We start from the raw sequence: 26443 nt of genomic DNA on the forward strand, positions 1-26443 counted from the left end.
AAGACTTACCACTTTCATTCTTCTCTATTACATCCACAACCTCTCCAGCCTGCAGGCTAATCTCAGAGTTCTCCTGTTTCTCATAGTTAGACACCACCACGTACTGCTCCAGGATCATGGGTTCAGAGCTAGCGTCAGCACCTGGGGAAGGGAAAAAGCAAGCTGTGAGCCAGCTTCCAGCCATGGCTCCTCGAGAGCAACCTCTGTCCATCCGACTCACGATAGGCCAATTTGTCACCAATACCAAGCCAATCAGAACACAACAACTTTGGCTCGCGGCATATCCCCAAATGGCTGGCCATGTAGAAGTAGCTTCCTCTGGCCCACAGCTCAGCAGCACAGAGGAACATTGGAGAGAAAGAGGGGGGGGAACTACACACAGCAGTATATTGTCAATTAAAACTCAAAGTTGCAGGATGGAGCTTGAAAACAAAACCTCGTCCCAACATGGTTTCCACACCATCCTTCTTCCCATTCAGAGAGAAAAATCCATCCCAGCCACACAACCAGTCTTTTTTTTTTTTTTTAAAGGGAAAAATGATTTCCAGGGCTTCCTCAGTAAACGTGAAAGTCCATGATTTCTCTCCCTTATAGGCTGCGCTCCTACTTTGCTCTTACAGGCTCGAGCAGAGAGTCAAAAGGGGGCTGTGGACGCCAATCATATTTGCCTCACGCTGCAGCCCTTAAATAGAAAACACATGAGCAGTGTTGAATAAAAGGAGGTGGGGGTGGAGGAAGGGGAAAAGAAGGGAGGGCACAAAAGACTGTTTACTTGAAACAGAAGAAGAAGCTTTGCAGCACCAGATTCCTCTTTACAGTTCTCCCTTCTGCTTTCCTCACCCTTCCCAAACAAGACGCTCCCAAATATGCCTCATTAAATCAAAGGGCACAACACACAAAACGCTCGGCTTTTGACAGGCAGCCGTAAACAAAAAATAAACCCCCATTCCTGGAATAGTAAAACTCACTATACTTTTAAAGCTCCCCAAATTGCCACAAAGTGCTTCAATCGCTCTCTCCACCTCCACATGCCAACCCCACGGTTTTCCTCAGAGCCCCAAGGCCCCTTGTTTCCCCCTTCCAAATTTTCTGGTTCATTTCTTAGCGTTGATCGTATGATTATAAACCACAGACTCCAAAGGTATGTTATACCACCAGGACGGAGGGTCGGTTAATTTCCTAACAGCAGCAAACTGCAGCATAAAGCCCTTTGCTCAGTCACCCAGAACATAAACAGTGGCCCACCCCTGAACACCCACAGGAAGATCCACCCCATGGTGCCTGCAACCAGAAGCCTGCTACAAAAAAATATTTTCAAGCCAGTGCCTTTCTCCCCACCCAGTCTGCAGATGAGGTGTAGGATGTCCTGACTCCCTGTCGCATATTCTTTTGGACTGCCATCTTTATGATTCCCCAAGAGGAAACCTCATAAAACCTATAGTTTTGAACTTTTCCTCAAATAACACTACAATACTTTACAAACTATTAGCTGATAAGGATCCCGAGATAACCAAAAACGTGGCAAAATTTCTGACGATAGCAGTCAACCAATGGGAATCTAGTCGAAAGTAGAATCACAACATTAAGGAATGAAGGTATTTGAATAAAGGCATTTGAAATCTTGAAATCTTCTCCCCACCCCCAGAACTCATCCTCCCTTTTACAAGTGAAAAACCAGAAACCTCAAGGAAGCTGGCAATTATGCTATAAGAGATATTTACAAGATTATTAATTCAATACAATTCAAGAGAAAGAGAGGCTATAGTAGCAGCTCCCAGAAATTGATCTAGTGACTCTCGCCTAGGAGCCCCTGTGGCTGTTCAAAAAGTTGTGGAAGCGCTGTGGGGCAGGGAACAGGATCAGCCACAAATGCTCATCCAGTGGTTAAGACCAAAAGATAGCCACAGCCCCGTGGAGCTCCAGCCTTTTCCTGCCAAGCCTAATTAGCCAATTTGATCCCTGCTTCAGCTTTTTTGCCTTTTCCTCACAAAGCTCAAAAACAAAGCTTAGTTATTGCGCTAGCTTCTTTGGTGAACAGATGCGTTCACAATGCAGCACTTTAGGGAACATCTTTTATTTTGCTGCATTCCAACTTTTGTCTGCAGCTTCACCCCCCCCCCCTTTAAACACAACATGCAAAGACAGGAGTACAGAACATACTGTGCCTGGTCACGTGGGTGAACCTTAAGTTTTTCTGATGAAGGACTTTAACTTCCTTGATTCACAGCCCCCAAATTTAATAGGTATGAGCTCCTGAGTGAGGGAAAAGTAGGAAAGAAGACATGAAGAACTTTCCTGGAAAAACACGGCCTCCGTGAACTGGGTATTTCAGATTTAGTGGTTCTAGGATCAGTAAAGTGGATTTGTTCTGAATAAGAGATAAATCAGAAACATTTAAGAAGGTATATTTGACTCATCTTGGGGTTGGGGGGGGCAAGAAGAGGAGAAACAATGGTTTGCCTGGTTTTGCCAAGCCCTCCTCCAATTACTGGTAGCCAACCAAGGACTGCCTCCCCACCACCACCAGTCCTCATGCACAGAGAATTGAGAGTGTGTGCCTCATATCAAGCTACGTATTGGAAGACAAGCAGTGCAAACCCCACACTGTTTCTACTGTTCCAGGCCAGAGTAACATAAGAACTCTCTCCTTTTCTCCCAACTCTCCCCCCCACCTCCAAGTTCTCACTGATTTGCAGAAATCCCAAAATTTGCAGGTGGGCACTGTGTCCAGGGCAAAGAACATCATAGAACACCACAGGCAATCAAATCTGCCAAAGTCTGGGTTTGTGAATTAACACTTGGTAAAACACTCACCCTATATTAAATTATTGCAGGCCATTTCTATGTGCTGGAGTTATACCACTCAGCACTTCTTTATTTTTAGCAAATAGTCAGTAGGCCATTTCAGTCCTGAGCAGTGGCAACTTGCTACATTTGGAACTTCTAAGGGTAGCCACAAAGTCTCCCTATGTAACTCTTGTTCACGTAACAGCATAAACTCTGGGCTTGGTCCCTTGTGCATAACTGACCCCCAATGGAATGGACACAAAGCTAGCCCAAGACTTTTTGTGTAATGACTATTTGTGTTCCAGCCTTCAACATGTAGGGATATTTTGACATGGGGACACATCCACACTTTAACCATTCAATCACACTCATAATTATGGTAAAAGAGAATGGGAAAATATACACGTTTTCCTTGCTCTTTCAAGGCATTATTATGGTTGGAGCAGAGGCAGTGATAAGACTGTGTTAACTGGCTGGCAACAGCTGGGCAAGACCTGATTGAGTTTCTTTTTTGCTATGGGTATTTAATGCCTGGCTGTCCTCAGAAGTGCAAACCAAAGGACTCTTGGCCTTCAGCTCTTCACTTGAGGGTTGTAACCAAGAGAAGAAGATCCACTAGTGTGGGGGGGGGGGCTGTTCTGTATTCAGACGCCTCCTCCTTTTCCTGTTTATTTCTATTGCCTCCACTGGGGAGAAGAGTGAGATATAGATAAAATAAATAAATTTCTGATCTGTTTAGAAGTCCCAATTATGAATGAAAAAAGCTATAGTTATTTTGGAATCATTCAAGCCGTGGTCTTGCACAGACGTCTGTATTGCCCTTAGCCTACAAAAGGTATACCACTGGTTATGGCAGCAGAGCTGGGAGGAAGCAGTCAGACATAGCTCAGTCCCCCTGTACTGTAGTCAAGATTCTACACTGGCTAGGGGTGCCAGCTCCGTGTTGGGAAATACCTGGAGATTTTTGGGGCGGAGCCTGCGGAGGGCAGAATTTGGGAACGGGAGGGACTTCAATGCTATTGAGTCCAATTGCAAAAGCGGCCATTTTCTCCAGGTGAACTGATCTCTATCGGCTGGATATCAGTTATAATCCCAGGAGATCTCCTGCTAATACCTGGAGGTTGGCAACCCTAACACTGGCCCATCACATCCTCATTATGTCATGCCTGATGTAGAGGGTGACGAGGTCAAAATGTACATTGTGCCAATGGGTTCTATACACTATTCTACATGCAAAAAGAAAGCCAAGAGTTTAAAGAGAGTCACCCGCTAAATCCAAACACTGGCAACATTGGTTGGCAATCTCAAGCTTGACATCTAGTCTGTCCTTAAGAAATAGTTTCTCAGCATTGCAGCATCATTCTACCCAACATATGAGCTATTTTCAGCAGTGATGATCCCCAGCATCTCAAAGGGCAGAAAAGATTCCTTCTTCTTGCTGAATTTGTGCTGGCACAGTTACACTATTTTGTAAGAACTTTCTCCAAGAGTGGTCTAATTGGTTCCATCTCTCAAGAGACTTTATTTATAGAATGGCAAGTGTTTGAAGATATTTCTTTCACCATCATCCAAATACTCAGCTAATTGAATATTAACTGGGTTCCTTCCGACAATTAATGGATTCTCAAGAGATATTTACTTCCCCAGTGCCACTGCTGCATGCTTAAGATGCAGGGGGGGGGGAATGTGCACATGCATGTGCAGGAATGTAATAACTGACATTTCTACTGAACATACAGTAGCAAGGACCATGTACCGGTAACGTATTTATTTTGCCTTCCACTAAACAGATCATAGGCCTCCCTGCTTCCTTTTTATTCTTACTGGGTAGGATGAACAGAGTGACTCTACCAAGTACATCAAGCAAACTTAGTGGACAAGTGGGGATTCAATCCCAAGTATCCTCAGTTCTAATGAAATACTTTCACTACTACACCACACCAGCGCTCCCAAGCCATTTCTGAAAGGCATGTGGGGCTCCAACATGCATAAAAGCCATGTTCTCCAAATGCCGGGAATGCATGTCAATTCCTAGAGTGGAATAAGAAAATGGGTGTGCCCAGAGCCATCATTCAGCAACACAATCCCCCAAGTTTAATCACAGAAAAGCAGACAGATTCAGCTATGGATGTCTAGTTCAAATTAAGAACTACAATTCTCCTTTTTAATAAGATCATTTATTCATATACTAGAGAATGAAGGTACCTATAGCACTCAGAGAACAGCTCCTTTTTCTATAAGGTAGCACGTAGGAAACCATACAAACAGTGCATATATTGCCAGCATAGACAATACTCAAAACCCTACGTGACCTCTCTGGTCATTTTAAAGGCCCTGCTTCAGGTGCCTCCCCCCCGCCCCGCACCATCTGAGGCTAGACAGATGGACTTCTCTGTCATGGTGTTAAAACTTTGGAACTCCCTCCCTAGGGAGATCTTTCTGTCTTCCTCTGTCATTGTCTTCTGCAAGACTTTTTTTGTTTTGTTTGGCATTCCCTCACTAATTCTTATTAGCCCTCCTTCCTGTTTACGAGTTTTGTCTTAAATATCAATTTTCAAATATTTTATATATATCTGAAATGTTTTAGTGTTTAATATGCTTTAATGCTTGCCACCTTGGGGATCCTGAGCTGGATTGAAAGGTAGCATAGAAATCATTTAAATAAATAAAAATAAATGTGTCCAAAAGACACGTGTATGATTATCACTTATGGCAATCATAGAGGACCCTGCACAAATAACACTGGAAAGCCCAGTGCCACAGTATTTTCTACTTTTTAAGCAGGAAGAGCAGCTGCAGCCGTCCAGTTTCAAGACAGGAAGAAGTTCTGTTCACTTCTGCAGTTGCATATAGACTACATAGGAAATCCAGCATAAGATTTAAATAGATGAGACATTGTTAACAACAGGCTACCAGGCAGAAGTAGATTCTATGGTACACTGCAACGACTTCTCCTCTGGGTTTCTCTGATAAGCAGGGCCGGATCTTGGGGCAGGGGTCTGCCAGGGGCACTTGCCCTGGGCCAAAGAGAGGGGGGAGAAGAGGAACACCATCGCGGCCCAGGTGCTAGCTGCTGTCGCTTGCCCAGTCCCGGGCATGATGAGAGGCAGGGGTGCCAGCACAGGCATGGGTAGAAGTTCTGCCTGCAGCTGCAGAGAGCCCCCCAGCCCTGGGTTGGCTCTCAGAGCTCTGTCCAGCCTCTTCCAGATCGGGGCTCCTGAAGTGCAGTGACCCACCAGAGCTCATTGCCCCCTTATGCCCCCCCACGGAAGCCAGTCCATCTGGCTGCCCGAGGCAGGTGTGTGTGCTGCTCAGCCAAGCATGGCTCTCCCTCTCTTTCTGCAGGGGTGGCTGCTGCATGCCCTGCCCGGTGTGTTTGTCTCTGCCCCTGGGGCCACTAGCACCATGGATGCGTGCATGGCACACACCCTCCCTTCCTCCTGCCCTGGGCGCTCCTTCCCTCAGCTTCCAGTACTTTGGGGGGTGGGTGATGCAAATGTTGTGCTTGCTTATTTAGGAAGCAATGCTATCACACTGAATAAGTTTAATTTATCCTCACTGATCCTTCATTGGCTAGAATTGCTTTGGATCATCTTTGCAGGCACAGCACTCATGATCAGAGATTTCCATTCCGACTTGTATCTGATGAATGGTGTTTTGACTCTTGAAAGCTCATACCTCGAAAATCTTGGTGATCTCTAAGGTGCTACTAGACTCGAATCTAACTGTTCTACTGCAGACCACCATGGCTACCCTCCGAAACCACCCTCATTATCAATCATCTTTGATTGTAAGTACTGATGTCAGGTGCCTGGTTTACATAAAACAGCTTACTACGTTCCTGACTGGTAACATGGTATCTGGCAAGAGTATGTGACACATGATGATATATATTTTGTAGTAAAAGATTTTGTAAAGGATTAAAAAAAAACTTTCCTCAATGCAATGAGTTTCTTTCTTCCCCTCTCTTGAAACCTTTGAGGTTCCATATCCCATGAATCATTGCTATCTAAAGGAAGGCATAGAAGCCGTTTGTTGAAGGAAAACTATAGACACACAGACAACTAGATCATCTGGAAGAATGGAGACTGTGTGGAATTAGAACTCCATGGCCAACAGATATTCAAAGCGTCAGGAGAACAAAGTTAAGGTTCTAATTGCCACAGGCTAAAATGATCACATGAAATCATAATGGAATTCCTTAGGTGGAAAGCTACCAACTCAACACACCAAAGGAACATGGTAATCGTTATAAATGAACAAATATGTCATGTGAAAACAAAATCTCCCTGTGCTGAGAGTAGACCAAGCACTGTAGAAGAAGCCCTTGCCTCAGGATAAATGGTGCTAACACAGCAACAAATAGGGGGATTTTATTTATATATTTATTTTATTCACATTATTTTTCTCACTGGGACTCAAAGTAGATTACAGAGTGAGCCAGTATAATCAACAGGATGCAGTATTCAATAATCAATGTAATAGGATTAGGACTGTAGAAGTCTGGAACCAACCAGAAATCTTAAAAAATAGAACTGAAGCAAAGTATTAACATGACATATTAAATGGTGCAAATATTACAGAGTAGGATTCTTCTGAAAGAAAGCTATACACAATGGTATAGACCACAGTCTTTTTTGCTAGCGATCTTTCTGGTGATCAAAAAAAGAAGGTGGCAAGCCGCGTAACAATGACAACACCAGTGATTACTCCCATTGGTTCAGACATTGCATTTTTTCTAGCTGCATGCAGAAATTTACTCCAAGTAACCCCAAGTAAATCCGGGAATTAATTCTGGAGGAACCGTCCCTGTGCAGAGCAATTTGAGAATGCGACTGCAAATACTGTGCATCGAGAGAGCAGTATATCCAGCAGAAACAACCTGTGCATAAAAGGTTGTATCAAGGTCAGCCATATCAAGGTAAGAGGCCATTTTATGGGCGAGGCGGAATTGGAAGAAAGCTTCTCCCACAATGCAATTGGATCCAGTATAACCCTAAGGCTTTTAAGTGAATCAGCAAGGGTCAGCTGAACTTCACCAAAAGCGAGGAGCACTATATGGCCTTCAAGATCTAAACCGCCCCCAACCAGCATTACTTGGGTCTTTCAATCTGTTCACTTTTAGCCAGGCCAGGCAGTGATTCAGGAACTCTACTGCATCCCTAGGAGATTTGGAGAAGGATATATAGAGCTGTGTATCGTCAGCATATTGACAACAAACCCCAAAACTGCAAATGATTTGTCCTAAGGGCTTTACATAAAGATTGAAAAGAGTGGGGAATAGAACTGCACCCTGAAGAACCCCACAGGACAAGCCCCACACTGAGGATAACTGGTTTCCAAAAGCAACCTTTGAGTCTGATCTGTGAGAAATTATTTGAATAAGTTCAACACATCCCCTGATACCTACTTCTGCCTCCATGTGCCTCAACAAGATGGCATGATCTCATACATCAAAGGATGCATATAGATCCAACAAGAGCAATGAGGAGGCATGGCCCTTGTCTACACACAGACAGAGGTCATCAACTAAAGCCAGCAGTACCATCTCTGTGCCATAGCCTGAACTGAAGCCAGACTGAAAAGGGTCCAGTGCATATGAGTTTATCCAAGACGACCTTATTTGGTCTGCTACTGCTCTCTCAATCACTTTTCCCAGAAAGGGCAGATTAAAGATAGGGTGACAATTGGCCATATCATTTTTCTGGAGGGATAGTTTTTTTTAGGTAGTGGACAAATAATTGCCTCTTTGAGTGGCTGAGGGAAGGTGCCCTGAGTTAGTGAGTGATGTATAATAGATACTAAGGGTTTGCTGATGTAACCCTTACATGGTTTTGGGAAAAAAGCAGCATTTTTAAATAAAGGTTAATAGTCATATATTTATGTTTTTCTTTTGAAAGATTTTCAACTGAAAAGTCTAAACAGATGAACATGGAGCAAACTCCTAGCTTTATTAAACCCTTAAAGTCATTATTACTACTTTCTACCAACTTCCAAAATGACAAGCTAACCATACAATAGTAAACTAATTGTACAACTTCTTCTTGATGGCTGTGCAACTATTCAGTGTAAACTGGATTCTGATGGGGGGAAAGAAGGGGTCATTTGCTACACCAAACCTTTCCTTCACTATTTGCTACGGTTCACAATGGAATAAATTAGCCTGTCCAGTGTAGCTTATACAAAGAAGCCACTTCTGATCCATGCTATTTGTCTCCAGTGCTTTACAGTATAGGCCTTCTTGAATATATGGATGATTTAAATGGTTAGTTAAAGATTACAAGTTTCTACTTCACTTTGTTGTAAAATAAAGCTAACAAAGTACCGGTATGTGTGAAAATGTGGACATTACCTCCTAAACGCTTCTGTGCCGTGCCTAGCTAGTCCCTCCCCATTTATTTTTATACTGCCTTTCCTCAGACCAAGATGATTCTCCCTCCATTTTATCCTCACAATAACCATACAAGGTAAGTTAGGCTAAAAGAGAGCATATATGCTTGCCCCAAGATCACATATCAAGTTTCATGACAAAATGAGGAGTGAAAGGGGTACTCCCCAGTTCTAGGCCAAACTCTTAATAACTACACTATATTGATTCTCTTTCTAAGTTTTACTACACTATATTGATTCTCTAGTTTCTAAGTTTGCAATCTGTGTATACCGGTACCTTTTGTTATGAGCCGTGGCATTCTTTCCCATAAAACCTCATCTCTTTTTTTCCACCAACTCATTAATGAAATTTAGCCAACTCTATTTTAGATCTGGAATTTTTACATGAAGATTTACCCTCTATGCAGTTACCAAAATCAGGGCTTTAAGTGCCTGGCTTAAATTAAACACAATATATATAGTTCACTTGTCCTATTGATACTTTGACACATTCTTGCTCCTGCAGTATCTGGCCTTGTCTTTTTTTAAGAAGAGATTTTCAAAGAACCATCCAATAAAGTCCTTGTAGAAATATATATCACAGCTTCTCCCTCGATTGCTAAGCTGTCCTCCCTACACATACACACACTTTAAATCCCTTTATATTTGCTGGATTCAAACAAGTCATCCAGCCAAGAAAAAGTTGAGACAGAGGAAAGGGTGAAGTCAGATTCCATTCCCCAACTACCTCCATTTCTTGGAAAATTGGCTCAAACTCTACAGAGTCCAATCAACTAGGTTACAGGTATAAAAAGTTACGGCAATGTTATTCAGCACACAGATGTGTGAAACCACTTGGAGAGCATCCAAGTAGCTGCCAGACAGAGTTCTCCAACAGTTGGAGAGCACCTCTAAGCACTTTGGCATTTGACCCATTTCAACTTGCTGCAGTAGATGTAGATACTTTTTGCTTCCAAGAGAGGGGTGGAAAGAAGAGAGAAAGATATACACCTTTTAAGGAGGAAGGAATGAAGATCATTTGTGAAAGATGGGCATTTGGCTTACAGAAGTTTAGAAGCAAACTATTAGACATGAGGCAAGAATGCGCATTAGCTCAGTGCTTATGTTTTCCCCAAGTTGGCATGCCAAGATAATATGGGTGTGAGGGATGGAGGGGTGCTTAACTCCACCATCACACCTATCAATTTTCCCCTGCAAGTGAACCCTCCCGCACCCCCAGGAGCTTCTTCCTGGTCAGGATTAAAAGTGGCCTGGAGATTTTGCATGGGATGAGTTGTGGGTAGGGGAAAAGGTTAAGCCTCTCCCCCACCTGCCTGAAATAACTTTCTTTCCATCAGTGTTAAGAGGGAAATATGTAACTCTATGCTCAGTTGAGAATCAACATGTGCATAAAATCCAAATGTAGTCATTACTGCTTCAGACATAACTATTTCCTGCAGGTATCCCAACAAGTACATAAGGAAGCAGCAAGGAGGTGGCCAAAGAGCTTTTCTAGTGCAATGTAGAGACAATTTATCAAGGGTTGTCCTTCGCACACTACAGAAGCCAGTATATGAACATATAAAACTGCCACATAGTTAGGTCAATGGTCCAACTTGCTATCTCCGTTCTGTCTTCTCTGACTGGCAGCACCCATCTAGGGTCTTGGGAGATCCTTTTCAGCACCTACTACACAATTAATTTCAGGGTGTAGCCAGTGAGGCCTACAGTCAAGAGCCTTTCAGCATGTTTGTACATTAACGAAAACTGCTATTCAGATAACCACTAGGGAAGAGGAGAAGTGCTGAATGGGTACATTTTATCACCATACTTTACCACCTGTATGAGTAAGCAATAATTGGCACTGGAGGGGAAGTGCTGAATGGGTACATTTTATCACCATACTTTACCACCTGTAAGAGTAAGCAATAATTGGCATTGAAGGGGGGAAGGGGAGGTTTTCAAGGTGCTGATTTTAGCCTAACAACACTAAACAGCAGCACAAGTGTAGGCAGACAAGTATTACTTGGCTTCTACCAAATGTTTTGCAAAGCAACAGTTTCCTCTTCTTTTCAGAGTTTGGTGAAACATTCTCAGTGGACCTTTGCTGAGGTCCCATTACCAGGTAATCTGTCACCCTGGTAAACCTGGCCAGTCTCATAGTGGGTACTAAGAATATGACCAACATTGCACAGCTACAGATCTCCTTCTCCTCTTTTGCCCTTCATACTAGTTCCCATGAACATGTACACAAAAGGAATAAGATGGGCTGCAAAATTTGCTTTCTATTAATTGTCAAAAAGCATAATTTGATACCTGGAAGAGCTTTGAATTCTCTAAACCAAAAAACCCATCCAGTGAAGCACATGTGGCCTTCAGTGTAAGGCATGTACAATCCAAGGGCAAATCTTTGCCTCTGGTTCTTCCCACGGCTTCTGCACCCCCACCCCTCTCCATGCTATGCAGACTAGCTGCCAGCCCTGCAAACATGCTCCTTGGAGCTTAGGCAAGGAGTTATCTGCTTCTTCCAGGAACAAGGACTCCAGGGACTATTTGGCCTTCTTATCATAACTATTCTAATTCACAGAAAATGCTTGTTCAGGGGTAGGCTCTAGTATAACCTGTAAATCCCTGGGTTGTGCTCAGGGCCAGAGAATATTCAAGGACAGAAGAAGCAATTAATAGCATGGGGGGGAGGGACTGAGCTTGCACAGAACCTGGCTGATACAATCATGTATCTAGTTTGACTTGGAAATGTCTGAGTTATAACTATTAGTCTATGCAACAATGCCTTTAACAAAGATCATTGGATCATGCAATAATGGTGTCTATAATAATGCACTATTCTTACTTAGCTGTACCAAAGTTCCCATACTAATAAGGTAGTCATCTACGAAGAACGTTGCCAACCACTGGCAACAGTTTACACTATGGATTAAGAAAATACCATTAACCACATATGTAATACGTCATATTGTGCAGGAATAGTTAGTTACTTCACACCTCTTTAGGTGTTGAAAGGTGTATATGTAATTTTAAGCTGTCCTATCAATCTCCTGCTGAATGAATGCAGTTGTTCAGCGCTGATCTGTAATGCTCACTGCAATGAACAGCATCTGGATACATGCAAGCCCTTTAATTTGGTATCTGCAATTGTTAAGAAAAAGCCTAACCATAAACTCGAGGAAGCTCTCAACTGTTTTTACCCATCAACTAAAACTTCATTTCAAGAAATGTCACATTAGAGCCCGATGACTACTAAGCCATAGTGTTAAGAGATTATGGAGGTAGGAAAAACGTACTTTCCAACTAGAGACCAGGACTGGTCATTACAGAGGAGACACATTTTATAGCTGTTCACTGTTAAAAGGTTTTTAAGAGAAATGCAATCTTTGCTGAATGCCTTATAGCAAATGAGAGAAGTCTAAAAGCTTAGGCACCGAAGAGATGCATCTGAAAGTTATAAATATTCCTATTTGTAAGCTTCATCTCATGAGCTTGAAGGGCTGACTCACAACTAAGAACTCTTGGTGTCAGCAGTACTAGGGTTCTCTTGATCATCAGAGCTGGCTAGAAGCTATAGCTGATGAGGGGCAAGTGACTGCTTTCCCTAGAATGCCATTCAAGCCAAATGGGAAAAAAAGAAGAAATCCTACGGGAAAAAATGAGAATCACATGAAGTTTAGGAATATTAGCATGTGAAGATGGTAACCAGATGCCATTATATAGTAATGTTCAGATCAGTAAACAAAAGTGAACCTGTCATTTATGCTGTCCTGACTGCTGTTAATTTCTGTAAAGCAGCACAATTTTATGTTGTACTAGTCATTAATAGTGTGTGACTAATGGAACTTTTGGTGGATTAGGTGGCAATTCATAAATGGAACTCATGATCACAACAATCATCTTCAGTGCATCATAGCAATTGCTACTGTTGTTTTAATCAATCCTCAGTTACTGGGTATGATTAAAAAGGTAAAGGTCCCCTGTGCAAGCACCGGGTCATTCCTGACCCATGAGGTGACATCACATCCCGACGTTTACTAGGCAGACTTTGTTTACGGGGTGGTTTTCCAGTGCCTTCCCCAGTCATCTTCCCTTTACCCCCAGCAAGCTGGGTACTCATTTTACTGACCTCGGAAGGATGGAAGGCTGAGTCAACCTTGAGCCGGCTACCTGAAACCAACTTCCGTCGAGATCGAACTCAGCAGAGCTTGGACTGCAGTACTGCAGCTTACCTCTCTGACCCACAGGATACCCCCCTTTATTTGATGGTGATGTGGATAGAGGGCCCAATTTGTATAATTTGGTTGGGTCATGTCAACTTTTCCTTGGCCCTCAGGCATTGTAATTAATGTTCATAAGTAGTATCATACCAAAGGCATGTTGCTTCAGACTATGCAGCTAATGAATTTTATTTGGGACTATCATATATTACTTATTTTATGGGCCACACTTTAGAGACTTGTTAATTGGAATATAAGATTTTGGCCCTGGGGAGAGTGTAATGAATATTAGATGCTTTTACTGCCCCCTTTCCCTTTATGGGTATGATTAGTTCAACAATGGAGCCTAATCTAATATAGATAGGTACAATATTTGAACTTATGCTACGTTTAATAAATGAACATGGGGGAAATTCCTTTCTCGCCTCCATTATAGGCATAGTGTTAGCCAGATAATGTTGTTGAATCAAATTGGAAATTTTGCAATATTATGAAATTTTGCCTTGGGAAATGTCCAGTGATCACTTGTATTATTAACATGGTCTAACTAGCTGTGTAATGGTGAGGAAGAAAACTTGAGATTGTGCAATATTTTGAAACCTGTTTTCCTGTGAAATATGTAGTGAACATTGGGAAGATCATGTTCTTTCTCAAAAGTATTGTGCAATTATTGATGAAAACAAATTAATTGGGTTTTGTGGAATATTATTTGGAAACTAGGTTCCTTTGGTAGGAATGTTAGTGTGAAATAGTTAACTTCTGAGAAGCTGCTACGTGGAAAATGATGGAGGACTTGTAAAAGGACATTTAAGAAAGGTACAAAAATTTAAGAAGAAATACCCTCAGTCTGCGTTAACTTTATAAACCTTTAAAGTAGGCTTGCCAACCTGTAGGTGGGGGGTGGAGATCTCCTAGAATTACAGTTGATCTCCAGACTACAGGGATCAGTTCCCCTGGAGAAAATGAAAACTGCAGAAGGTGGATGCTATGGTATTATACCCTGTTTATAGGGCTGCCACGTATAGCCTGGCAACTGGTGGGAGATGGGGGAGTCAGAGATTTACAGTGAGGCGGGGGCACAATCAGCCTATCTGCCATGATGATACAACCTCTGGTGTGACCACAGAGTTGGAAAGAATATTAGAGCATAGCCTGATATGATTATGTCACTTTTGGGTCACTCCAGAAGTTGTCACCATGCCCCCATTTTGCCAGCGCTAATCCTGCTGCTGCCCAGATACCCAGCAGCAAATAGTGACACCAAGGGGAGATCCCTGCCATCAGCATGAATATGGCACCTATCCACTAAGGTCCCTCCCCCAAACCCGCCCTCCCCAGGTTCTACCCCCAAATATCCACAAATTTCCTCACTCGGAGTGGGCAACCCTATCTTAAACTGAAAGCATCTATGATACTATTCAGACATGAAGGACCACAAAGAAGCCTACCAACATTCAGAAGAAAGCAATAGATGATAGAGGGGGGAAATAGATGCTGAAGCATTTTGAAAAGATATTTGAGGAAAGGGACAATAAGAAATTAGATGCAAATATGTCATTTATTAGCTTTTCAAACTTGAAGCAGCTTACAGCAAACTTGATAAAATCAAGATACAAACAGGTGCATGTGACAAGAATTACTCAAGTTTGAGAAAGGAATCAAAAGGATATATAATATGAGAGAGGGGGGGGGTTAACCCAAACTGTAGGGCTCAATACAAAACATTTTATAAAACTCATTTAAGATTCATCTTGGTTTACAACAGATGTAGGTTTAAAGTTAGCTGTTGAGCAGCAATACAACCAAATAAGATAATAATGCTGCTGGATGATATACACAATGAAAAAAGGAACATGCTCGGAATTTAAACTGCACTGGAATAAGCAATTTTAAGACGGTCAGGGGGATAAATAATAGCTTATCTATTCCCACAATGTTAGATTCCAGACAGAGAAATGAAAGCTGACACCAGCTATGTCATTTAAATAGCTGGTGATTTTGATGGATGGGTGGATAGCAGGATAAAGATTTGAGAAAGCAGAACAGTTTGATGAGCCACAAGCTCAATCTTCAGTTAATATGTCCTTCAGGCATTGATTATGCTTTGTTAGTCCCAGTTCTCAAGTATACTAGGCAATGGTATCCCTACCTTCTTCAGTACCCTCAGCTCTTGCAAAAACCATGGGCTTCCCCTGGAGAAGGAGAGGGGACACTGGGGAGCAACTCTATCAATAACTTGTTGGGCCTGACATTCCCTGAGGGGTAATGGACCAGTCAGAATAGTCTGCTCCCCCAACCCTTCTAGGCTGATGGATCTTTTGATATTCTAAGACACCCTGGGGATTTTAATAGTCTGAATGGTGGCACTGTTGAAGGCATGGCTGGAATTGGTGTCATCCTCATCCATCCAGGCCTTCCACAGACAGTGGCCTGGGCACAAGCCAAATCTTCAGGCCCTCTGTCGGGCCACCATAAATCTGCTCAGTGCAGGAAGTTAAATCTACCACATGTCATCTCTCACTTAAGGATAGAACAGAGTTATCGGAATCATATTTGGACCCCCCTCCCCAAAAAAATTATGTATTAAAACACAATTAACATTCCATTTTAGAATCAATGTGACCTCAGCGCCCAACGTACATTCTACCCAGTTTGAACTGATGGTATGGGGGGGGGGGGACTTATATCTATCATGGTGTAGCAGAATAAAAATTGCATGGAAAAGTGATGAGTATCATAGCTGCAAATTTTATAATCCAACTCTAGAAGGCCAAACTAGACTCTGTATTTAAATATGGGTAAACCTTCTCTGGATATGAAGCACGGTGTGTGAGAGTGGGGGTTGGCTTCCAGAACCAATGGACATGTGGATGAGGGCCTCTTAATCCTTCCTGTACTTGCCATTTGTCTCCCCTGTAACTTCTCCAAAGCTCAGACAGCTCCAATCCAAATACACCCAGGATTCTGAAATGCAAGCTCAAACACATACAAGCATAATGTTGTACCTGCAATAGTCTTCTTTGGAGAATCAGACAAGCTGGACATCCAAACTTCAGAGTCCAAGAAAAGGAGCAGCAGAGAAATAAGAAAAGCAGAAGAGACATTAGAAACAGAGAAAGTTTTCCTGCCTTGCAGAACTCTCACTACTCAAGAAACTGTTGATCAGAAAGAGCTGCTAAAGAAGGACATTAGGAATTGCAAAATTATTCCCATGGTAGAAATCTGTAGACAACAGGCAAAGAATAAGAACATAAGAAAAGCCATGCTGGATCAGACCAAGGTCCATAAAGTCCAGCAGTCTGTTCATACAGTGGCCAACCAGGTGCCTCTAGGAAGCCCACAAACAAGACAACTGCAGCAGCATTATCCTGCCTGTGTTCCAAAGCACCTAATATAATAGGCATGCTCCTCTGATCCTGGAGAAAATAGGTATGCATCATGACTAGTATTCATTTTTACTAGTAGCCATGAATAGCCCTCTCCTCCATGAAAGTGAGTTCCACAATTTAACTATGCACTGTGTGAAGAAATACTTCCTTTTATCAGTTTTGAATCTGTCACCTTCCAGCTTCAGCACATGACCCCACATTCTAGTAGTATGAGAGAGGGAGAAAAGCTTCTCCTTATCCACTCCCTCCATACCATGCATAATTGTATAGACCTCTATCATGTCTCCCTTTAACTGCCTTCTTTCCAAGCTAAACAGCCCTTAGCGTTTTAACCACTCCTCATAGGCTAGTTGCTGTGACCCCCAAATCATTTTGGTTGCTCTTTTCTGCACCTTCTCAACCTCTGCAATATCCTTTTTTAGGTATGGTGACCAGAACTGTACACAGTATTCCAAGTAAATCCTATGCCTCAATTTCACCAGCTGTAAGATGCAAAGTTAAATAGAAGAAGAGTTGGTTTTTATATACTGACTTTCTCTACCTTTTAAAGAGAATCAAACCGGATTACAATCTCCTTCCCTTCCTCTCCCCACAATAGACACCCTGTGAGGCAGGTGGGGCTGAGAGAGTTTGGAAAGAACTGTGACTAGCCCAAGGTCACCCAGCTGGCTTCATGAGTAGGAGTGGGGAAACCAGCCTGGTTCACCAGATTAAAGTCCACAGCTCACATGGAGGAGTGGGGAATCAAACGCGGTTCTCCAGATTAGAGTCCACCACTCTTAACCACTACACCACACTGGCTCATTCACATATTGGCTCATACACATTCTTGAATGAATTCTGCTTTCTTGAAGAGACGGCATCTCTTTTACCTGGAAAGCCTTTACCCTCATACTAAACTGTGTGACTGCCAACTGGTAATTGAATGGTATGGGAAAGGCATTTTGCATGTGCTCAAGGGCATTATTTTAGATGTTCCAGAGCCAAGCCATGGCACTGAAATCAGCTTCTGGGGCTAAACCTTTTCCATGAGGCTTTTATTTTAGGAGGAGTTCATGCATGGCATGAAAAACAACATACATACTGCATCTTGCTATTGAGGTTTCACTGGGTAAAGAGAAACAGAGGTGACAGCGTAATGAAATAAAGCCACAGAATAATTCCATCCAGGGAAAATATTTCAGAACTCCCCAGCTACCCCAAACAGCATTTGCAATGGCCATGCCAAACCAATATTGAAAGAGCCAAAAAAACAGGCAATGATGAAAAATATCTGGAATAAGAAAATGCCTCGAGCTTATGGCTCTATTGGAACCATATGCTCTTGCAGTGGCACATGATGAGGTTTTGTTTTTGGGGGTTGTTTTTTTTTAATAGTACACAACTGATCTACTTGGTGCAGGGGATTGAGAGAGAAAGAGAGCAAGATTTTATCCTGGAACTGGTTTCCCCAACTGAAGTGGAACCAAGTTACTCTCACATTTGCCGTTTAATCAGATTGCCCTGAATGCTACTTAGCTGTAAATTTTTAAATGAAGCATTTCTCCCCCTTCACATGAACCCCCCTCACACACACACAGCAGCTGATCTAAGGCAGAGCATTTAAAAGGCAGGGAACTGGAGGGGGAAACCCTGGCAAGCTACAGCGCAGACGTCCAAAGAAAAAGATGAATGTATATATAGGAAGAACACCAGAGCTCCCCTCATCTGACAGCAGCTAGACAAAGATGAGAGGGCTTCCGAAGGGGAAGACAGCTAGCCTATCTGCTTCTAAATATCTGCTTAGCATTACTTTAACACATTTCTATACCATCTTTCTTTACTTTATAGCAATCTTAAGGCAGTTGACAAAGCAGTTTCTTATATCATCAGTATAAGAGAGGCCGAACACTTTATTATTTTATTTATTTTTATACTTTTGCCTTGTTTTTGAGAGCCAGCGTGGTGTAGTGGTTTAAAAGCGGCAGACTCTAATCTGGAGGACCGTGGTTTGATTCCCCACTCTTCCACAAGAAGCCTGCTGGGTGACCTTCAGCCAACCACAGTTCTCTTGGAGCTCTTTCAGCCCACGCGGAGGCAGGCAATGGCAAACTACCTCCCTCTTCCCTTGGAAACCCCAAGGGGTTGCCCATAAGTCAGCTGTGACTTGACAGCACTTTCCCCTGCCACCACCTTCTTTTCTTCACTGAGTGTGGACTCAAAATGGTTTCAATCGTTTCAAATCTTAAAATCCCAATAGTATAAATGCTAACCGTTTAAACCTGGATGAACCCAGCCAACTGATTTCCTTTAGATTTAAAGCTTTCTTGAAAACCATTCCACATAGCTGGCTGGAAGAAAGGGTGTCACGTGGACCCTCCACCAGTAGCCCTGTTCCAAAGCTCTCGATGAAAAAGGCCAGCAACTGGTCCTCGCTTTCACCTAGAAGGGGACAGTGAGGAGAAGTTGGCAAAATGAATGCACCTGGCAGGCAGGTCCATATATGGAGAGGTGGTCCGTCAGATATGTGGGCCCCAGCCACGCATGGCTTTGAAGGTTAAAACAAGCATCTTGAGCCCAGAAACAGAGAAGCAACCAACACAAACCTCCTAAGCCTACAGCAATATGCTAACAAATGAGCTATAGTCAAAAGGTGAGCTGCCATATTCTGAACCTGTTGTAGTTTTTGTCTTTAAGGGCAGTCCCACAAACAGCGTACTGCTGCAGTCCACCCTTTTCAGACAGCAATGCTGGATCCATGAGCATCCTCAAGCTCTTAATCTGCTCTTCCAATGCCAATTCCATCCAAAACATCAGTCTTTTCAGTCAGTATTACTCAATTATGTCTGGATTCAGCTTGCTCTGCCTTAGGAACTAGAGCACTACCTCAAAGCACTGGTTCAGGGCATGGGAAAGGGTGGCAGCTAAGAGGAATAAGTGGTGCATGTGAACAGATTGGTTGGTACTAGGGTTGCCACCCTCCAGGTACTAGCTGGAGATCTCCTACTATAACAACTGATCTCCAGCTGATAGAGATAGTTCACCTGGAGAAAATGGCTGCTTTGGCAATTGGATTCCATGGCACTGAAGTCCCTCCCCTCCCCAAACCCCACCCTCCTCAGGCTCTGCCCCAAAAACCTCCCACCGGTGATGAAGAGGGACCTGGGAACCCTAGTTGGTACACATTTTTCCTTAACTACAGTTATGAGGTGTCCAAATGTAGACCTTATGTATAAAGCACGCCACTAGGTGACCTTGGACACCTAGTACATACACATACACACACACAGTATTACTCTCCCCTACTCAGCCTACAGTATGAGCGTGTAAGGCCTAAGGACTACAGATTATTTTTTTACATTTAATGTGCTACAAATAAGTGCTATTCTATAGCATGGTTTCTTTCGACAGGCCTACAACCTAACTCACATACAAGGGAGAATGAGGTGGTAGAGCAGATGGTACCATTTCAGACTACAGGAGATAGGATCACAGTTTAAATGCTCTCTTATTTTAATCCCCTCCCCATGCAAAGAAAACCAGAACAGCAAGCAACTGGGGAAGGGGGAGTCTAGAAACGTTTTCCTTGCTGTGATAGTTTTCTACGTGCATAGCGTTTTTAAGTGGAAAGGAATGCTCAGTGGTGGAATCTACTACCTGCACTCTGAAGCAGGGCAAGCCATTCTACTACCCAAGTGCTCTCTCTCTCTCTTTATTCTCCAGAACAAATGAAGCAGGCCTGTGCACATTATTGTTGTTATGCCGTGCACCAAGATGTACAGGTTGCTTGCAACAAATGAGCATTTGGTACGCTTTAACAGATTGTCTGGAAACCCTCCACAGCTTCACTGTATCACTTCTGCAGTAGCAGCAGGGAATTCCAAAAGTCAAGTATTCTGTTGCAAGTTAACCCTGCCTTTTATTAAATTTGTTGGGGGTGGGGGCTTTCCATTTTGCTGTTATACCAAGAGAAATAGTAGTTCTTTCTCCAGATGTTTATACACACACCGTTTCTATGTAACATAATGCCTTTTTCAATAAGAAACGAGAAGCACTGAACCCTCATTTGCATTGTTTAATATAGAGTTCATCTTTTAAAACATTAGTTTGTTGTCCTGTTTCAAGTTCTGTCACCAACACCCACTTTCTCTGTTCCTTCACAGACCAATCAGAATACATTTCTACTTGCCACGTAAACAGAGCTGCCTGGTTTATACTCTGCGCACAAACTGCTTGAAAATATTCACATCTGGCGTTCATGCGACTCAACAGTGCCTCAGAAGAGATCACATGGTCCACAAAGTCCCAGATTGGGGAGGGGGGGAGAACCCCATAATGCCCAACCCCTCTACAGCTACAAGAGCCATTTTTCCAGTTTGTATCTTGAGCAGTGATAATACACATGCACTGCATGAACGAGGCACATTCTGACTTTTTACACAATTGGTTTTTAGACAATAAATGCAGTTAATCTTCACTGGCAAGAAGAGTGCAAGGGAGAAAATTTCCACTTCCGTTTCATTCAAAGCGCAATATATGTTGCCTTTTTTGCTTAAAGAAAGAGTCTCGATCTCATTTGAGACATTAGGAATCTATAGGATTATTTTGTTTTGTCTGAACACTTTAGGTCCACGGGGAGCTTTCCAATTTCAGGGAGTCCAGACAGATTGCAACTCCACCCCCCCCTTCCCATATGGTTGCTATATTAAGCCAGCATGCATTCAGATCCGAAGGAGGCTATAACACTGCTATTTTAGGGTCCGAGTGGTACAGCTGGGTTTTAAGAGAGAGTCTGGATAGCTTCATTGCCATCAATAACATTTACAGCTATGCAAGCTAGGAGGAAATGGCAGGAATCTGGGCAAGAGCTGAACGCCTGCCAAAAATGGGGAGGGAACTTTGGCTGATGACCAGACAGTATCACTTAACTGATTAGGTGCATTTAGAGTCCCCGTGAAGAAGTACAGATCATCAGAAAGATTGCAGTATGCAGAGCTGGGGCAATAAAGCATCTAGAATACTTTTGTTAAATCTAAGAACTGGACATGCTACATTGAAATTAAAATTCAAGTAGCCTGTATTTGTTTTGGAAGGAAACTTCCATAAAACCAGAACGTGCAACACCAGAAGTTTAGATGTAACATGGACTGGATTCTATACCACAGTCACGTAGCTAAATCAACATATATCCCATCTATACAACAAAAACCTTACCAGACTGGCCATGTCTGCTGTACTGAATGTCATTCGGCACTCTTGTAGGTTTGACCCAAAGCCAAGCAATCGACTCCTTTGACATTAACTACCACAGTGACCAAAACTGCTAGGATGGAATGCCACTTATTAGATTTAAGAAAGCATAGTACTCCTTGTTCACAGTCACGGTAGAATCCCAGATAAACACCTCATGGCACATTTGCTTCCTGTTACAATAATGATGTCTTTGCCCGACCTAACCATCACATACCCAAGGAACTAAGGCACTGAGTTCAGTGCCATTCAAAATGACAAAAGGATACAGCCAGAAACCCTATCCTGTTTTCAAGCTCTCATAGAGCATATGGCAGAATAAGCCCCGGACAGGAGACCCTGCTGGGAGGAGCAAAGCTGCTGCACAGGATCATGGAGAAAGACGTGGTCCTCTAGTATCAGATTTCTTTTGGCCAAGGCAACCCATTTGAAATTTTGCCACAGGAAAGTGTAATTTCTCACCCAAAGTGTAGAAAATTAAGTCAATCCTCTTGGATGTTATAAAGCAAGCATTAAAACCACTGAGAAGGAAATTGCTTCTTTTACTTCCTCTTTAACTTTAGGCCTTTGGCATTAAGTGAAGAAACAACAGCAATGAAGGGCTTCACACACAGGGCATGTTCTGACGCTGGTTGTTTGGCTGTTATCCTCTACTGTCATTACAAATATAACCTCCAGCCTTAATTAAATGCAGGGGACAAGGGCTTTGAGGAATCTTGTGGATTTCTTCCTTTTGCATTAGTTCAGCCATCATTTTTGGTTGCCTGAGCAACCAAAATAATCAGCATATCAGCCAGCATGGTATAGTATAGAGGCTAGGATCTGGGAGACTCAGGTTCAGATCCCCACATGAACACATGAAGCTGCCTCATACTCAATCAGACCCTTGGACCATCAAAGTAAGTATTGTCTACTCAGACCGGCAGCAGCTCTCCAGGGTCCCAGGCAGACCCTTTCACATCACCTACTTGCCTAGTCCCTTTAACTGGAGATGCCGGGGATTGAACCTGGGACTTTCTGCATTCCAAGCAGATGCTCTACCACTGAGCTACTGTTCCCCACTCTGCCATGAAAGCTTGCTAGGTGACCTTGGGCCAGTCCCATACTCTCAGCCTAACCTACCTCACAGGGCTGTTGTGAGGATAAAATGGAAGAGAATTACATAAACCATGCTGGTTTATGTAATTCTCTTCCATCTTTTACCGACCTCGGAAAGATGGAAGGCTGAGTCAACCTTGAGCCGGCTACCTGAAACCAACTTCCATTGGGATTGAACTCAGGTCGTGAGCAGAGCTTGGACTGCAGTACTGCAGCTTACCGCTCTGTGCCACAGGGCTCTTATAGGGGAGGAAGGCAGGGTATAAACGAAGCAAATAAATAAATAAGTCTGCCAGGGCAACCAAAAGGGTATCCAAATGGTTGTGAGAGGAAGGAATATCATGAGAGTTCACAAAGCCCCAAAGAATGATTCTGCTATTTTTAAAGATGGCTGGGGGACACAAGGAGAGGATTAGCTGCAATGGCTCCTGGGCAGAGACAGTGATGAGTGGCCTCAAGTGGCAAGATGCAGTGAGCCAGAACGACCATTCTACCATGCGCTGGTGGTTCATACAGTAAATTAGAAATTCCAGTGCTTCAGGCCAGATCAAGTCATAGAGAAAAGAAAGTATTTCAGAAGAGACACCTGCCAAAACAGTATAGAAAGCACAGATTCCCCCCTTCCCAAATCTTTTAGTCAGCGCCAGTCACTTAAAGACTAGGAGGCCTAGGCTGCTGGCTAGATGTAACACAATAAGTCTTCACTTGCTTCATTTTTTCCCTGTTGGTATTTTGCTTGGGGCCTTCTTTATACAATTGTGTTGTAGTTAGTGTTAATCTCTGGTGAAGGAAGCATACATACACACCACCAGGCTGCAGCAAGCATATTGTGTGCTGCTGCAGAGGAATTTTATTATCTCCTTCTTTCAGCAGCAAACTAAACTATGTTCTTCCAGAAATACGATTCAGTCCTCACAGCACTGTCCCACCACAGATACGCAATTGGATATATGAGACAAACTCCCCTCAGAAGAATCTTAACCAGAATGTAGCCTTTTAGGTTAACTAACCTCTCTGAAAAAGAGTCAAGGCTCAATCCAACCATTTATTTTTTGATATTTGTATGCTGCTTTTCTCCCCAGTGAGCCCCGTGGAGCAGAGTGGTAAGCTGCAGTACTGCAGTCCAAGCTCTGCTCACAACCTGAGTTCGATCCCAACGGAAGTTGGTTTCAGGTAGCCGGCTCAAGGTTGACTCAGCCTTCCATCCTTCCAAGGTCGGTAAAATGAGTACGCAGCTTGCTGGGGGTAAAGGGAAGATGACTGGGGAAGGCACTGGCAAACCACCCCGCAAACAAAGTCTGCCTAGGAAACGTCGGGATGTGACATCACCCCATGGGTCAGGCATGACCAGGTGCTTGCACAGGGGACCTTTACCTTTTACCTTTTCCTCCCTAATTGGGATCCAAAGCAGCTTACATTATTCTCCTGTCGTCCATGTTATCCTCACAACAATAACCCTGTGAAGTAGGTAGCGAGGCTGAGAGTGGGTGATTGGCCCAAGATCAGCCAGCAAGCTCTATGGCAAAGTGGAGATTCAAACCTGGTGTAGTGGTTAAGAGTGGTGGTTTGAAGCGGTGGACTCTGATCTGGAGAACTGGGTTTGAGTCCCCACTCCTTCACATGAGTGGCGGACGCTAATCTGGTGAACTGGGTTGGTTTCCCCACTCCTACTCATGAAGCCAACTGGGTGACCTTGGGCTAGTCATACCTGTCTTAGAGCTCTCTCAGCCCCACCTACCACACAGGGTGTCTGTTGTGGGGAGGGGAAGGGAAGGTGATGGTAAGCCATTGTGATTCTTCCTTAAGAATCTTCCTTCTTCTCCATAAGAAAACCCTAATATTTCACTGAGCAGGCCCCATGATGCCAAAATACACCCATACTGTATCATTAGAAGCAGGAAAAAAGTCAGAGCTGCACAAGAAAGAGCTTGTCATGCTTCAAGTCCAATACAGTGATTCCTGTGTTTATCTCTTGACATAATCTGACCAGCCAGGGGAACTGAATCAGCCGTGCTCTGGCCCCAGGGCATCTGGGACAGACCCTTTCCTTCAGGCTATGCAGAGGCAGATCCTCAAGAAAGTGCTTGCCAGTGTCACACAGTTTCTACCACTCAGGAAGCAGGGGAAAGTAATCCTATCTTAAAAGTTATCTTTGAAATAGTTTGAATGCTCCATCATTTAAGATTAAACTACATGTGAACTAACCCTGAGGCAAGAGAAGAGTACATTAGAATAGGTCTTCCGGCTACTGCCATACCTTTTAGCAGAGGATGGGGACAACCTGCTTGTGAAACAAGAGGGAAAGTACAGAGGTGCTAAAATTAATCTTTCTACACAAGTAGAGGAGCCCCATTTGTCTTTGTGCATGGTCACCTTATTTAGCCAGCAGTAGAGGCGTGAGTGATAATGTATAATTAGACTGGTTCTTGTAGGTTATCCGGGCTGTGTAACCATGGTCTTGGTATTTTCTTTCCTGATGTTTCGCCAGCAGCTGTGGCAGGCATCTTCAGAGGAGTAACACTGAAGAGAGACACTGAAGAGAGACACTGTCCTTCAGTGTTACTCCTCTGAAGATGCCTGCCACAGCTGCTGGCGAAACGTCAGGAAAGAAAATACCAAGACCACGGTCACACAGCCCGGATAACCTACAAGAACCAATGAACTCTGACCGTGAAAGCCTTCGACAATATAATTAGACTGTTTTTAAATACCGCCAGCTTTTCCCAACTAGGTGCCAGTGTCAACAGACGATAAAGAAAACCTGTGTAACCGCGGTCTTGGAATTTTCTTTCCTGACGTTTCGCCAGCAACTATGGCAGGCATCTTCAGAGTAGTAACACATGTTACTACTGAGTGTTACTACTCTGAAGATGCCTGCCACAGATGCTGGCGAAACGTCAGGAAAGAAAATTCCAAGACCACGGTTACACAGCCCGGATAACCTACAAGAACCAATGAACTCTGACCGTGAAAGCCTTCGACAATATTTTGATAAAGAAAACCTTTTCTCTTCTTCAGGTGGTAGAGCCAAAACAGTCAGGACTATGCTTCTTCACAGGATACAGAACTGATACAGCAAAGATTCAGTGCTAGCTATTGGCACAGAGGCAATACTGAAGGAAGGCCCTTTCTTTCATAACCAGCATGTGAGCTGCCCAGAGGCATCTGGCTGGCCACTACAGGCAACAGAAAGGCCCCTTTGTCTGATCGCTGGGGTTCTTCACATTTGGGCTAGCAGCAGCAGCAACAACTTTTTTATTGGTTAAAGCAGCAGAGATCTTTCCTATGAGCTTGCTTTCTTATGGTTTGAAGAAGCAACTTTTGGCTAAGGAACAGATTAGGATT

General features: G+C 43.3%; 1 protein-coding gene across 9 annotated transcripts in view; it reads right to left on the bottom strand.

Annotated features, from left to right (window-relative positions):
* SH3PXD2A (SH3 and PX domains 2A) overlaps positions 1 to 26443 on the bottom strand; it is a 271900-nt gene that overhangs the window by 74531 nt on the left and 170926 nt on the right. For 4 of the 9 annotated variants that reach the window (XM_056849281.1, XM_056849279.1, XM_056849284.1 and 1 more), the window contains 2 exons: positions 16388 to 16432; positions 10 to 141 (listed from right to left, as the gene is read on the bottom strand). In XM_056849281.1, the coding sequence (XP_056705259.1) occupies positions 10 to 141; positions 16388 to 16432 (177 nt within the window). Of the gene's footprint in view, positions 1 to 9; positions 142 to 380; positions 460 to 618; positions 641 to 16387; positions 16433 to 26443 lie in introns of those variants that run through there. The other 5 variants (XM_056849280.1, XM_056849285.1, XM_056849283.1 and 2 more) reach the window with 3 other exon arrangements.

This window comes from Euleptes europaea, chromosome 5, assembly GCF_029931775.1.
Source record: "Euleptes europaea isolate rEulEur1 chromosome 5, rEulEur1.hap1, whole genome shotgun sequence".
NCBI classification, from domain to species: domain Eukaryota; kingdom Metazoa; phylum Chordata; class Lepidosauria; order Squamata; family Sphaerodactylidae; genus Euleptes; species Euleptes europaea.